The sequence below is a fragment of the Falco rusticolus genome, chromosome 12 (genome assembly GCF_015220075.1).
Source record: "Falco rusticolus isolate bFalRus1 chromosome 12, bFalRus1.pri, whole genome shotgun sequence".
NCBI classification, from domain to species: Eukaryota; Metazoa; Chordata; class Aves; order Falconiformes; family Falconidae; genus Falco; species Falco rusticolus.
The window spans coordinates 537,003-553,038 of NC_051198.1; the positions used below are offsets into that span (position 1 = coordinate 537,003).

At 50.6% G+C, this 16,036-nt stretch overlaps 1 protein-coding gene across 4 annotated transcripts in view; it reads right to left on the reverse strand.

Moving 5' to 3' along the window:
• Positions 1-1,844: 1,844 nt before the first annotated feature.
• Positions 1,845-16,036, reverse strand: part of RALGAPA2 (Ral GTPase activating protein catalytic subunit alpha 2) — a 136,466-nt gene continuing 122,274 nt past the window's right edge. For 2 of the 4 annotated variants that reach the window (XM_037405406.1, XM_037405407.1), the window contains one exon: positions 1,845-4,522. In XM_037405406.1, the coding sequence (XP_037261303.1) occupies positions 4,368-4,522 (155 nt within the window). In that variant the 3' untranslated portion in view covers positions 1,845-4,367. Of the gene's footprint in view, positions 8,014-16,036 lie in introns of all 4 variants that reach the window. The other 2 variants (XM_037405410.1, XM_037405408.1) reach the window with 2 other exon arrangements.

A 16,036-nucleotide genomic window follows, 5' to 3' on the forward strand; every position in this document is an offset into this window, starting at 1 on the left:
GGCGCCGATCGCCCCCCGCCAGTGACCGGCCCCGCGCCCCGCAGCGTGGCGCCCTGGGACGGGGCCGCGCTGGGCACCGCCGCGGGGCTGGGCGGCGGGGGGGGGCGCCCTAACCGCGCCGGGACCCCCGGCCGCCCCCTCCCCGCTCCCGGGGTTTGCTACCCCAGTCCCGCAGAACGGCCCGAGCTGCGCCCGGGCCCGGGTCCCCACGGCGAGTGCGTGGGAGACGCGTTCCCAGCGCCAGCTCGGTGTGTGAAGTTATTTCTGCAGCTGGAGAGATGCGGGGCTGTACCCGGAGCTGTTTGGATTAATTCTCCATTTCAGACTAAAGCACCTGAAAGCAATTTAAGACAACTGTCCTCTCTTTTTGGCAAAGGAACAGACATTTCCAAGGGTCTTTTCCCACTGCCAAATAATCCCGTTGCATTCCCACTGGCATAAGCGGGGGGTAATGTGTAAGCACCCCTGACATAATTATGACTGAGAGCACAGACCCCCCTCATTTTCTTAAGTAATGTCTCCACAGAGTGGAAAATCACCATCGGAGACATTTGTTTTTAATGTTCATGCAAATGGCCTAGCAATAAGGCATTACACGGCTTAGAAAGGGAAGCCTTGTCATCACGTGTTTCTTGGAATGAATAGTATATAAATAATGTCTTCTGAGCTTTCCTTAACGGTCTGTAATTACTATTAACAAACTGCTGCAAGCTCCTGTCAGTGCGGGCTCTGTGGCTCCTGCACAGCCGGGACGGCCGGTGCTTTGGAAATACTGATCAGCTCCGTGTGCTCCTGCTGCCCGAGTGCTGTAACTGAGGCTCCCGGGCACGAGCGCCACCAGCATCCTACAGCAAAGGGACTCTTCGTGGTGGGGAGTGGGACACCTCCTCCCCCAAATGAAGAACGGTCTGTAGCCAGGGGTGAGCCGGGTGCTGGGCAGCATGCTCGCAGGTGGGGCTGAGCGCCCCGAGAGGGACGAGGCTGCCGGAGCGCCAACGGCCCCGACCCGGCGGGTGGGTGCTGCTCGTGGCAGGGGCATCTGCGATGCGGGGGCTGAGACCACCTTAAAAATCTTTTGTTGCATCTCTTTTAGGTGGCCCGCCCATGTGACTGGTGACCAGAGCACAGAACATTCAAGAGCAAAAGAGCGAGCACGGTTCTGCAGCCGACTGATTCTTTAGAAGCAGCAGTTCAGGTCCTCCTGTCTTGCGCTGGAGCTGCTCCTTAGCCATACAGAGGCAATTTTCAGGAGTAGCTTGGCCAAATTCAGCCCAACAAAACCGTTTGGTCTTTCCCTCTCAGTCCATGGCCACTGGCAGCGTGTCCAGGACCCATGCCCCCGTGAGGCGCGAAGGGCAGCGGGAGGAACGCTCTGGGGTGGCCAGAGCTGGGGGGGCTGTGAACAGCATCGCCGGGGCTCTAGGGCCTCCCGGTTAAGAACACGGTCAGGGCAGTGTGAGGCCTGCGCTCGTGGCTGCCCTGGTTTCAGCCGTGGCGTGGCATTAACTGATGTTCTGCCAAAGAGAACTGGGCCTTGAAGCAGTGTTGCTAGTTACGTGCCCGGCAGCCGCTCCTGCGGCCGCGGTCAGCGCAGCGCTGCCTGCGGGGAGGCCGAACCCACGCCACTGACACCACAGCACCGCCTCAGCACCGGCGTCCCTGGTGCATCCGAACCACCTGCAGCAGCTCGAGCGTGGCCCGGCAGCTGCGGCAGCTCGGCCGGGTGCCGGCAGGCAGAGGGGGCTGCCAGGGGCCGGAGGGCGGCGTGCCTGCCAGCGGCACCTCGTGCCCCGCGGGCGCAGCACACGCCGTGCAGTTACGGCCCTCCAGCGCTCTCTGAAGAATGCCGTTGTGAGCCAAGTTTTATTAAGTTTGTGAGGGGTAACAGAACAGCTTTGTTATCCAGTTCATAGTACGAAACCACAGCTGAATTTTTACAAATTTATATTTTTAGGTTTTTGACATCAGGAAAACAGTATTTCCATCGGTGTTTTAATTCTTCCCTGAATTAGAGATGCATATTGCTCTAACAAGAAAAGTCTCCTTTTATTCAGGGGGATGCCTTTGAAATTACGTCAGACCATTTATTGGATCACTGAGAACAAGACAGCCTCGCCTATCCAGTCCTGAAAATAAAATAAATTAAAATACACATTTTATTTTCTTATTTCCTTTACCAACACATGATCAGTAGAAAGCAAAACCAACACGTGAAGCAGAAAATCAAAATGGCAGTGAAAGCCCTTAGCAAACGAGGCCCCTTCCCAGCAGGACGGCTGCCTTGCCCACATCCCAGCACACCAGCCAGGCTCGGGCTCGGCGCCTCCAGCCCTGCTCTGGGTGCCTCAGGGGAGCTGCCGGCCCCTTGCGCCGAAGAGCCCCGGACACAGAGCCCCAGCGGAGCCGCCTCAGTGTTACTGGCAATATTTAGTGTCCCGTATTTACAGGGCAGTCACGGAGCTGGATGCCGACTCGCAAACAGACGTTCATGTTGACACCAAAGTAGAAGTGCAAAAAAAAAATGGTGGCCCAATGGTGCATTTTGCTTTACCAGAAACCAAATCCCCTTCACTTAAACCAAACGACATTAAGTTGAGGTGTGCATGGAAGTGCCAAACAGCAAAAACGAATAAAAAGCGACCAGGCGGCCCAGAGCCAAGGTGAGTTAGGAGGGTGGGAGGGGTCTGACACACCGCTTCAGAAGGGACAGACACTGATCTTCAAAACACCAACAAAATAAAGTTAACGCGATATTCATAGTGCAGCCAGCTCCTCTCCCCGTGCAGGCGCGCCAGGCGGGCACGGCAGCCCCCGCTGAAGGGGGTGCCCAGCCCAGCCCCAGCACTGGCGTGTCCCGCAGCACTCACCGGCTGCTGCTCTGCTGTGCCTGGCCATGCTGGCGCCTTGCTGGAGCTCTGCCCTCAGCCCAGCCTGCCTCGTTCACACCGGGGGCTTCCGGCATGTCTCCCATTTCTTTTGTTTTTATAATACAGGGGGGGGGGTTAAGCTCTGAAGAGTTACCACCCCTAGAAACTTAGGACACACATAGACTGAAATACATTTCCTATTGAAAATAACAAGATTTGCTTGCTATACGAAGTGCCAGGAGGACATGGCACATCCTCAGAAGCCTTCGGATTTATTCTATTCTAAGTAGAGATGCTTCAGGTTGCAGACTGTTGCCCTGACGCTGTGTCACAGTGAGGTGGCTACCTGAGAGGTGTGCTGCCTAATTATTCAAACCATGGTGAGAAGCAGTTGTGGCAAATGTGCGGCATTTGCTCTGCAAAAAGGAATTTGGTTATTTTTACTTTTCTTAGTGAGTGGTTCACAGTACACAGCTATCGTGTGCACTATTGCAAATGACACGGCAATCCTGAAGCCAAAGCCGGCGCCAACAAGGAGAGCTTCTGCCTAAGATAAATGCAAAGGCACGAAGGTAAATGGTTGAACCCAGTCGGGGCAGAAGCTTCTGACCGGTCCCTCACACCTGCGCTGGACGCTGCTGTTCTGGCAATCGCACCGCGGCAGCAGCGTGGGCACCCACCAGGCACTGACGAGCCTGGCCCTCTGCTCTGCCGTGCTGGACCGGGCACGACCAAGCGGCAGCTGGAGCAGCTTTGGCTTCAGGATTTTATGCAATAGGTAGTGACATGTGACCCTGAACAAGACACCACGATTAAATAAGATTTTAATGCAGGTGGTGCCACATCGTGCCAGCGGTGGCCTCTTCCTGAATTTCAGATAAACGACCTCTCTTTTTTGCAAGTGATTGCTAGTTCTTAGCGACATGCACAAAACCGGCACCAGATGGCCAGGAAACAGAAGGGGAGCAGAGGCTGAACGCAGACTGGCCAGTGCCTCCGTCGCTCACCCGCACCCCAGAGGACGGGAACACTTGTTATGTGGCTGGTCATAGGAAAATCTCTAGACAAAATTCCCTAATACACAATTAAGTGTTGACCGGAATGACTAAAGCAACACTCTAAAGCTACATTAAATAACTGGTTTCAGCACTGGTTCATGTCCTCTTGCAGCGTCACCAGTACTTGTGCACAGGTGCTTGGGGAGAAGAAGTGCGTGCTGCCATCCGCCCGATGCCACACCAGCAGCAAGAGCCCGCCGTCGCCTTCACTTGCTTTGTGACTGCAACGATCACATGAAGCGCATGATGGTAAGACAGGTGATGGCTGATCGTTGGCCACGTCCATCTGGATGCGAGAACTGCGATTTTACAGCGCAAACCTCTCACCCATCCTCTTCAACATGTGCTCATCCAAACCAGCAAGTTCTACAGTGACAGTAAATACTTTATCTATTTTAAGGTCTCTTGGGTTCCCTCGGCCGGAGTTCTGCTCCCGCAGACCTCAGCTGGAAGACTTGCTGAGAGCACTGGCGGAGCGGCGAAGCTTCCCAGGGACTCTGCTCCTCGAGGCCCGTGGCAGCGCGGGCGAGGTCTGCTCTGCCAGCTCCAGTCCTATTGCCACGGGAAGGTCAGCGCTTGCACTTGTGGTGAGGCAGCCTGGAAAACATAACGGGCAGGGGAAAATAACGCAAGGACAGAAACAGCCTGCGTGTCTTTGCATCAGAACAACTGCAGAAAACGCAGCCCCTCTCCCACCTCCTCTTCCAAATTAATCTTGGGTGTCACTCAGGTGAACCTGACGTTTTATAGCGGCCCAGGCAGCTGAGGAACTGCCACCCTGGCCCTCCCCGCAAAAAAAAAAAAGGCATTGCTCTTTGCCGGCTTCCAGGAGAAGCAAGGTGCGGCGGGGCTGCGAGCGGCCAGCAGCGCCCGGTGGGCAGGCGAGAGCCCCCCAACAGCCCCTCCCAGGGGGGCTCCAGCAGCCGCCTGCAGCCCAGCACCGTGCCGGGGAATGGCTGCACCAATCCTGCTCGCTTGACGGGCCAATAAAGCCCACCTAACAGGACTCGAAAAATGTTTGTTTCAAGTGTGTGTTTTATGTAAAACTATTTCTGCTCTGTGTGCCACTACATGGCTCTCCTCTATTTAATCGGCTACAGAGAGCTAGAAATGAGTTTCCACAGCGCAAATGCTTTCATGAAACTCCACCTGGAAGGTATCTTAGACTCCAATTAAAAAAGAATCCTAATTTTTTCCCAACTAGTTCCACTCCTCAAAGAGGACGCTAGGTACCCACCATTGTTGGTGCACTCACGGCCACCATCCAAGACCTTCATTTGTGGGCTGGGGGACCCGGGTGGCTGCAGCAGTGTCTACAAGTGTTTACGCTTTGCTGTTCAACAACATTAAGTTACATCTCGGTTATTGCCCAGGGGCGATTACGACTAGAGGCCAGGACTAAATGTGTTGTCTGAATGAGAACAGATGAGGAGCAGTGATTAAACTAAGAAGTAAATGAATGAAGTGAGGTGGGCGCGTGTGCGCAGCTCCTGCCTCTCCCCGGTGCGCCCATAATGGTGCTCGGAGGAATAGGGACACGCATGCTGCAACCCAGCCCTGCTCTTGCTGCTGCAGTTCTGATCTGTCCCAGGGCCCTTCCCCGTGTGCGCGTCATTTCATCAGCTCCCCTGGGGTACGGTATTTTTAAACCATGTCACAATTCTCTACGCCTTAACACAAAGGTTTTGCTTGGCGGTGGGGCGGAGGAGCAGCCTCGCAGCCAGGTGGTGTGAGCCTGTGCGGAGGCCGGCAGACGGCCCCCAGCCCACACCGAGGGTCGAGGCCACTGTGGCAGCCCGACCCCTCCCAGCTCCAGGCCGATGGCTGCCTTCTGCAGCACAGACCCTCCCCTGCGCAATGAGCCGTACTTTCACACCACGCCTTTATTTGCTGTTGGTTTGTATAACTGATGACTATAGGGCTACTGTCTTTAATACTCCCTCTACCAGCCCAGGTGACTCTCGAACGCGCAGGCAATGCACCAAGATGCAGGCAGTGCCACAGCTGAGCCACTCACAGGCGGTGGCGCGGCGGGACAACCTCGCTCACGAGCAGGGCGAGCCTTGTCCTCGCGAAACGTGCCAGGACTCGCCTGTGGCTCAGCCAGGTGGAGGGGGCAGCCGTGGGCAAGGTCTCTGTGGGCAGTGAAGCCCCTGGCACTCAATTTACCTCCTAAGGACACAGACCCAAATAGACTCGGCTGCTTTTTCACCACGCAGCTGAAGTTAATTCGGGTATTCCAGACTCCTGCCAAACACGACAGCCCGTCTCACCCCATCAGCGGGAACGGCAGCAGCCCTGCTCTGCACGTTAACAGCTTGCACCGATCCTGTCACTTCTGGGGAGCAATGCTCGGAAACTCCATGGGGTTTGCTGGGCACAGGCAGCATCGCCTTCCATTTCCTCGCGGCAGGGGTTAAAGCTTTGTCCCGGTGCTTTAGCTGACCCTAGATACTTTAGTGACTCGAAGCAGGAACAGAGCAATGCCCAGGTCCCGCTGCAGCCAAGCCCAAAGCACCTCTTGCTCCTCCAACAGTTTGCAAACAGGTGTTTGCATTTCAAAGACAATCTTTACTTACCAGATTTATACTTCAAGACAATTGACTGAAGGGGAAATATTGCATTAAAAAAAGGTGAAAAATATGACTTAGCATGTAAAGACATCTTCCATAAAAAACCTGGAGCTGTCAGTTTGGGATTAAAAACAAAACCTGCAGTGCTGTTCGTGGGGAGAAAAGCGTGGGGGAGGGAAGGGCTGTGAGGGAGATGTTGTACTTTACATTCCTGCAGTTAAGCAGAATGGCAGATGGTCAAAATAATACAGTTTTCACCAAATGGACAAGCTCAAGCAATATTCATGCAAGCACTGAACAATGCATCGCCTGCGCATATGAAAAGCGGGGCGGCTGCGGCAGGTGGGGCTGCAGGGAGGCACACCGCAGCGCAGCATCCGCCCGCCTCAGGAGCCGGCACATTCCTTCAGTCCAAACTTTCTTCTGGCGAGTCCTTAGCTATGCAATCAACCTTGAAGCTCCCCCGAAACCGCCCTGATTGATAGGGAGACAGCAGCTGCAGAGTGAGCAAGTAATAACCACGAAAGATAAAGGCTTTCATACAAATATTATAATTCCACTCGCAAGCTGTCTGGCACGAACTCTAATTACTTGGCTGTCTTGCAAGAGGAGCCTGCAACTTTGTTCAGAGCCGAGGCTCCGCTCGCTCAGCTGCGCTAGGGAGAGAAGCAGGGCTGCACGCAGCCACCGACGCGCTGGGACAGCCAGCTCCACTGGTGTCAAGATGCTTGCGAGAGGCTTAGTTCTTGTTCTTTTTGCAGTGATGTGGGGGAGGTTTTTTTTTCTCTCTTGCTCTGTTCGTTTCAGGTGGTGCACGGGCAATGTGAAATTATAAGTTGCAAAAACCAAGCAGCAGCTCCGTGATGGCATAGTAAATAAAAATTACCAGTTTCTGACTCACAGGTGGACCAGCACAGTGCTTAAAATTTACAGCTTGGCCAACAAACATGTGAAATTTGCAAAAAGGGGGGGAAACTCCGTCAAAAGCTGCCCAGCAGCTCTCTCCTGTAAGTCACGCTGGCTTCTGGGCGAGCGCCGCCATGGAGGTGATGCCACGCAGCTGCCATGGGCACTCGCCACTGGCGGGCCAGGGGGTGTGCCCAGCATATTCCCAGTGGCTGCCCCATCCCTGACCCCGTCCCCGTGGTGCCCTGGCCACGAACACACACGCAGGCGGGCCCAGCCACGACGAAAATGCTTCCCATCGCGGCAGGTGCTGGTGTTGGCTGGGCCCGGCAGCAGCTGCCTGGGTGGGCAGGCGGTGGGCACCCCGTGGGGCTCGGTATGCAGGGACGGGAGGAGATGGGGTGGTGGCAACAGGGACAGGCAGAGACAGACCCAGAGAGCCCCAGAGCCACAGCAGCCGTGCGTTGAGCACAGGAGGAAGAGGAGGAGGAAGAGGAAGAGGAGGAGAGCTGTTAGTGATGAAGTGCAACGCCAGCAGCAGCGAGGCCTGTGGGAAGCATTGCTCTTACCTGCAGCAATTACCATAATGAGACCATTACATATTCTAATCTAAAGGGAAAGAACACAAAATCATATAAGTACAGGAACTGCACACCCGTCACGCTCGCACGAAGGCCAGGCCAGCGGCTCGCAGGCACCTAGCACAGCGGCACGGCCGCAGGCGACATGGCAAACTTGGCACACGGTGGGCCCCAGTTGTAAGGGCAACTCACAATACAAAGTACACCTCAATATGCTCAGGGACCTAAAGAGAATCCAGTACCCACAGGCTTTTTCCTTGCCCCTGTTGGTCTCTTGATTGAAAAAACAGATGGAGGAAACGTCGGCAAAAATTGGAATGAATAAACCTCTCCCTTCAGCTTTCACCAGACTTGCCGATATGGTACGGGGGGACTTCAGCAGCCTCTTAGTTCAGCTGCACTTCCGACGCTGTTCATGGTCACGCAGTTTCAAACTGGGTAAAATCTGAGGCTTCACAGAGACCAAAACCACTGTTGCACTGTAGGCAGGACCACCAGAAGGTGACCACCACATGCAGCACTGGGCCACACAAAGCTCCCATGAATGGTGTCACTTGTGTGTGCAAAACCTCATCCCAGGCAACCATACCCCTGCATGCGAATGAGAGGCACACAAGTGACAGAGCAGATGCCTCCATGGTCTCCTACAGATACAACTGCTTTACGGTGATGAAGGCTCAAGTGTTTAAAATATCTTCCTTGCAGGAGGGGATTAAAAATTCAGTTAGTAATACAGATACAAATATACTTTAAATGAGGAGTTACCTTTCGGAAAGGTAGAGACGAATGGCTTATTTTAGCTTGAATCTACAGAACAGAAAAAATCTGGTTTCTCACACAGCACCAGGACATGTGCTCTAGGAAAAAAGATCTTTTAGCAATTTCTCTTCTCCCCGTGCAGCAGATGGATGCTCCTGAAAGCAAAATAACCCTTTCCCCACCCTTCAGATGTGTACAAGCACAGGAACATTGGTACTGATGATGGCAAAACATCTTGGACATCCTATGGAGAAAACAGGCAGGAACTCTGCCAGGACAGCAGCAGTGCAATGCTGTCATCATGCAGCCAAACTACTGGGGGTCCAACTCCTCACCAAAACTGGCTGAGCCCCCCTCAGGGACACCACGTGCGGAAAACCAAATCTAGAAGCATCTTGTCTGTCAGCTCCCTCAGAGCTGCAGTAACTAATTAGAGGGTTTTTTCCTTCCCCACCAACCCAACCCACCAGAAGGCCCCAGTATCTCTGTGGTTGAAAATCAGCTTTTCAAGTTGACTCTGTGCTCAGCAACAGCACTTAATGTGTACAGCGGGTACCGCTCACGGCTTTACAAGATACGGGCTCCTTACTGATGCGCTGCAAAGCTGCTGAGTTTGCTTTTACGAAGTACAACAGCAAAAAGGGTATAATTTGTGTGTTGCAACGCTACTGATAATTTCACGAAAAAGACAGCAACTCACTGCTGCGAAATTCCCCATGGAAATTATTTGGTAAAAGCAGGTGGTAAGCTACTGCCATTCCCCCTGTGCCTGCCCTTCCCCCACCCCCACCCCCACGTGCAAGCTGGAAAACCCTTTGCGCCTTTAACCACGTTCACACGCGCATTTCAGGGGCTACTACAGAATCCAGAAATTAGGTTCCTTTGGTTTTGACGTGGTCTCTCCAGAATTACTCTGCGCTGTCTCAGCAGCCGGGCACCGCCCCAGGCCCAACCATTTTCAGCGAGGGGCAGGCGAAACCAAACAAACTCCTCCTTGAGCGTGGCTGTGGTCACCCACCCTCACAGCACGCAGGGAAGAAGCAGCATCCCCAGCACTGCAACAGCATTTTCCTTTTCCCTCATTGCCCTTGCTGCCCTGGGAGGAACTCATTTGACAAACCAAGCGCAAGGCTATTGCCCTTCCTTGGTAAACTTTTCTATCATATGAGAAAAAGAGAAGAAAAGCAGGTCTTAATGTGGAACCCAAGTGTGTAAAAATGGATTACAACATCACACGTAATGGTTACGGTTTCTGAAGCTTTATACTTGAGAAGACCTACGAAGTTTTCACACGTGCCATGACATACCTCCCCCCCACCCCCCTCAATTAACCTATCAGCCATAACAGGTCTGTGGAAATCTTTGTTTTCTTTCCCAGTAAATGTGAAGGTAATAAAATTCCAGAGAGAATCATAGCAGTAAATCCGCTTAGCATTTTGACATGGTCTGCCTTCCACTCACAAGGACAGGCTCAAAATACAACATAAGCAGCATCCTGAACCTGCATGTTCAGGTGTGTGTGTTTTGAAGAAATTATCACTAAATAAAGCAGTGGCTGTCTTCATGCAAAACCACACGTACTCAACGGTCTGAAATGCAAATACAACCACCAACTGCATCAAGTATGCAGGAGGTCAAATAATTGGAACTGCACTTACACCACGCAGCTCTTTGCCGCGGTTGGTATGAGCCGTTACACTATTTCGTATTTTGTTGACTGACAGCCATTTAAACCTGCATTTGGTATCTTTCATTTGGCTTATGCCTTTAAGCAAACCCCAAAGGCTACATGGTTCAACCTCAGCAGCAACCTGGAAGAACAGGCGGCTGGCAGCTGGGCAACGGCACAGCACGGCACTTACCGACTATATTTGGAGAGTCTTTCTCCCAGCTGAGTTTACACAGCCCCTTCTCCCCGCTGAACCCACAAAGACGCTGAAGAAAGAAGGGTGCCTGAGCTGACTGCCCTGAGCCCACCCAGCAGCACGGCTCTTCGGAAGGTGTTGGGGGACAGCCCAGGCTGCGCTTGCAGGGCCAGCACAAGCCACCGGCAGTTTCCATACCTGCTTCCCCTGAGCAGGCTGGACCCTAAGTGAGCACCACAGCAGCTGAAACATAGGTAGAGGAGGAGGTTCGCTCCACTCTTGTTTGGCTATGAAAAACAAAAAAAAAAGCAGCGCCTCGAAGAGCTGTAATTGGCGCAGTAAGAATCTGAAACTACAGGTTGATCAAGGGCAGGAACAACCCCCAAAAAAGCACTCCCAGCACAGGTAACGCGTGCTTGACACCATCACGTACCCAGCTTTGATGGTTTTAGAGATTTGGAAATAAAGCCTGAATGTACACATCAAAGTTCTAATTAGTTGTGACTTGGAGCAGCCGCTAATTAATTCTGCATTGGCCAGCCAGCCAGACGGACCACAGCAAGCGTTAGTGGTTACTTCTCCTTTGCAGGCAGGCATGCAACACGCCGTGCAGCGCAAACCACCGCCCCGAGGCTTGGCCTGGGCACCGGCAGCCTGCAGCAGCAGGACGGCACCACACAGGCGCTCTCTGTCACGGCGGCTGCAGGGCTGACATGCCTCAATGCAGAGGAAAAATGCAAAGGGGCCGCATGGCCTGGAGCTTTCTCACAACCTGACAGCTTGAGCAGCTGGAGCTGTCACCCCGCAGAAGAGAGAGGCCCGTCAAGCTAGTATTTTTTCCCATCCCAGCACTGATTGCTAGGGAGGAAGCCTCCCTTGACATCTCCTCTCCCACAGATCGGAGCTGGGAGAGCTCCCTCTGAGACAATCAATTAAATGGAAAAAAGAAAGGGCCCAGGCTGGAAGCCCTGATGTTTCTCTCACCCCCACTCTGCTGCAGATCCCAAGGTTACACCAGGCTTGATGGAGAAGCAGCCCAGCACCTAACACAGCCTCTGGGACAGGTCCGGGCTGTACACCCTCATAGGCAGTGGGCAAAGGGAAAAACTGCTGCAAAGTAATGATGCAACATGCTCACCGTTCTGCAGGGATTTGTCCTCTTCTGAACCAGGCCTGGTGTAAATTTACACCAGACTGTTCAAGTCAGAGGAGCTACAGTGGGTACAGAGCTGATACCACCTAACGATTCATGGTATTTACTATAACTTTGCCCTATTTAATAACAGACCATTTCTAACCCTTACAGGGATGCTAAGATTTTCACCAATTCAAGAAAGTATTTCTCTTTCATGAAAAAAATGCAAAGTATCATACTGTCAGCATGTATAACCTTCGACTTTTTTAAAAACCTAAAGGGTCTGACCGAGGCACGGGGGTGGTCCCATGGTACACTGACGATGTAGAAGGTTCCTTCCTATTCCTTCATAAAGAACTACCAGCAAGGTGTTTAAACTCTTCAGACTGCTAAATGCTTGAGTAGATTAACAAATCAAGGAACACACCACAGCCTGGAAAAGATTTTCACTCGCTGCCTGAGTCTGAAAGAGCAAAAATGGTGTTTCTGATTTCTAGCGTCGTCTTTCTGACTGCGGGAGGAGGGATGCACTTCCACTCAGTCACTGCTTCATCATTCAGCAAAATTATTATTTTCTTTATAGCATCCACATGTCGTCATAGAAATCATTGTGATTTCTCAGTTCTGCCATTAAAAGACCCAGAAAGTGGATCAGAATTGCTGTGCCGTGTTGTTTGAATACGCTCAAGCAGGTTTCCCTAAGTGTGGAGGAAAGAAGGAGGTAATGGAAAATATGAAATGGGTTTATTCCATTTACACACGCTGAAAGGCATCTCTGGGGAGAAAGGGTAAATTCTGGGTTTCTGCAGAACATCCTCTTTCCTCCTTCATTAAATCAGGTAATTATGCTTGATTCGACTGGAAATTTCATTTGGCACCTTTTCATTCTCTGCTGTCAAGCAGCTACCATGGGCCAAGAGACAATTTCACCAAGCAGGAAAGGATCATCCGCCACCAGGCTCTGCCTCCGTGATGCTGAGATGCAGAGAGCACCTCGGCAAGTTCCTGGGTGAGCTGGTAGCTACCACGGAAGGAACACAGTGATGGGAGACCTCCATATTTCTGAGGCAAGAGTTTTGAGGCTGGCAGTGACGGAGGTGGTTATGAAATGCCATTTCTGCTGACGAGTAGAAATTAGGAGCCACACACATGCAACAGCACGGTGCTGAAAGCCGCCCCGGCGCAGCATCCAGCTGCTGGGCACTGCACCTTCCCGTGGTGGTGAGAACGCCCAGGCAGGTGGCAGCGCTGTGGAAGATGGGCAGGATGGCCACATGTGGACCACTGATAACCAAGACCAGAGGGGTAAGGAGCACCTCCTGAACCCGCTGGTGCAGCTTCAGGAGCCCTCTGAAGGCAGTCCAAGCAGGCAGCTGGGGCAGGCCGCTAACCCAGCAGTCAAAGATGCTCTAGTTTGCTGAAGATCAGCTGTAAGAACTGTGTGAATTAAACAGAGAGGAGAAGCTGGCCAGGTCCCTGCGCCTCCTCTGAACTCTTCACAGGGGAGGGAGGAAAAAACCCCACAGCAACACCTTGAGTCCTCTTCCCACCCCTCTGCTCCACCTCCTTAAGCTTTTCCTCTTTGTTTACTGCCTGGACAACCTCTACCATTGCAACGTCTGGCACCTACAACTGCACTTTTTCCTTCTCACCTAGAACACCTTGTGATGAGCTCTGTGCTAATGACTTGCCTTCTCGTGCTTCCTTCCACATTTAAGGGCAACACCTGTACTGGAAAAGTAAGGATTCAGAACAGAGGTTCAAGCCGCGTCAAAGCGCCGCGTGTAGCTCCACAGCAGCATCCCGGTCCAGGCAGTAACAACTGCCAGATGGTTTCAGCACTGCCTCTTCTCGCAGTGGAAACAGCTGAGCAGTGGGCTCCTAGCTGCCAGGCTAGTCTGGAATTTTCTAAGTCCCAGTTACTAGAAACTAATTTTTTCAGTTTCAGGCAACACTGTCATATTGATCAAACCCAACACTTGGCATGTGCCGTGTATGCTGTAATGTCGTGGCACAGCTACTCACTTTCAGAGGTGTATTTTTGAAATACTCAGCTCCATCCATCTTCCCTAAAAATATGCAAAAATATTTATAGAGAAGCTGGAGAGACTTTATTCTACCTAGTACACATAACTGACAAAACACACTACAGATTTTCAAGGAGAAGGCATCGACAAAGAAGTAAAAAAACCCCAGAAAAACCAAACCAAATGAACCCCAAAGGAACCATCACTCAGTTAGCATTAAAAAGAATGTAAGTCTGTTTAAGACAACAGTTACTCCACGTTTTGTGTTGTTTCTGTCAAAAACAGATTTTAAAATTGCGCGGCCATTTGAAATACTCCCTTTTGCTTTAAACAGGGAAAGATAAAGCTCAGCACCTAGAAAAAAGTGTTTTTCAATAAACTAAATCTTGTTTGTTGTTTGTTCAAGTTATTTTCTACATGAAATTTATGCATGTAAAAGTCCGGAGACAAAAGAAAAGCATGTGTCACCTTTTCAACAAAAAGGCTGCAAGATCTCAGTTTTATGTAAATAAGCAGGCACAGCTTCCAAGGCTTTAAAACCAGGGAATGCTGAAAACCTCTGTAGTTCCTCAACTCAAGTGTTGCTCCTGGGCAATGCTATAATATTCATTAAAGAATCCATTTATCAACAGATACCACATGTCAGAGTTTTCCAGCACAGTTTTCCTGACACTCCGCTGAAAATGATGCTTTAAAAAAATTTAAATGGAAAGCAATAATCTGAGGTATTTTGCCTGCCATTTCATTCCACAATAGCTGTAGCAACTAAAAAGCAAAGATTTACACTATATCCTTTCTGATAACGTCAAGCATTATGCTTTATTTTCCAAATCATTAGCATGCACAAGAATGACCTCATGGTGAACAGATGCACTTGGATATGGCAGTGATTAGATCAGTCCTCTCAGCAGTCAAGTGTGCCCATTTCAATTAACCCTTTGAAGCACTAACTGCAAGTCTGCGCTGCTGAAAAGCAGGTTTGTAGATTCTCTTGAAAGTAGAAATCTACCCTCCTAAGTATAAAACCCTGAAATCTAAATCTTTCTCTGGTGGAAAAGTTACCTCTTTTCCTTTCTAGAATATCTGACTACTTCCACTTTCTAAGGGTTAACACGATTCTGGCTTCCGATCTTAAATGGAAAGAAAAAAAAAACAAACCAAACCCAAACCCAACCCAACCCAAACCAAACCAACAAATGCTTTTTATTCAGCAGAGGTAATTAAAGTTGGAACGTTTTGTATCTGTTTGTGCCTGTTTAATTTTTACGATATTTTCAAAGAACACACGAGTATTTTGTTGAATAACTGTTTTTCTTTTTGGCTGAGGGAGCAAGAACAGAAAAAAAGACAGCAGCTTAAACCCCCATCCTCTAAAACGAGAGAAATCTGCAGAGGGAAAGGATAAGAATAATTCAATAGTGTTGGATTACGGAGGATTTCCTGGGCTGACTCTCATACCCAGCCTAATTAAAATACAGCATGTAATGTACCAGTTTAACAACAAAGGACCGTATTCTCATCTTTTGTTCCTAATCTGCACATCCCCTAAATGAGTTCAGGGATGCCCATTCTGCCTACCAGGCTGCATTTTCAACGTTTAAGGTATTCAGGGCTATCTATGATACATACAGGGTATGTTGAAGGTTCTACTTCTGAAAACAGCAAAAGAGGTCAATCGGACGATTTCCATGCATCAAATGTAGCACCTGCAAGACTATTTGTGACCTGGGAGACTGAGCCAGGGCATACTTACAGGAAACCCACGTCCCTCTGAATCTAGGGGAAGCATCCCTAGAGGCAGTATCAGCAAACATAAAAACATTTAGTTTAAATAAACAGATCACAGTTAATAATACACCAATAATGTGTGTCATTAACAGCTACATAGTCAATTAATTTAATGGTCTTGATTTGCTTTATATACTGCGTTAATTACTAAAACCAATCTTACTTTTAATAAAAAAGCATACTTACTCATTGACCCTTTCTATCGTGCACACGTATACGCAGCGATGGCAGGATTACAATTAGGTGGTTTTAAGAACAAAGACCAGAGGAGAATTAACCTTAAATTTACCTGAAAAGTTCAAGCTAGGCAGGGTTAGCAGTATCAGCTGGCTTGTTACTTTAGAAGGGGAAACACAGACCTGTGTCAGCTCCATGCATTTACTGCTCTGTGATTCATTTTTGCTTCTGTTACAGAACAGAAATTCCCCTTTCACATGAAGAAAAATGCCGCCCGTATTTCTTAAGGGGCAGACAGCC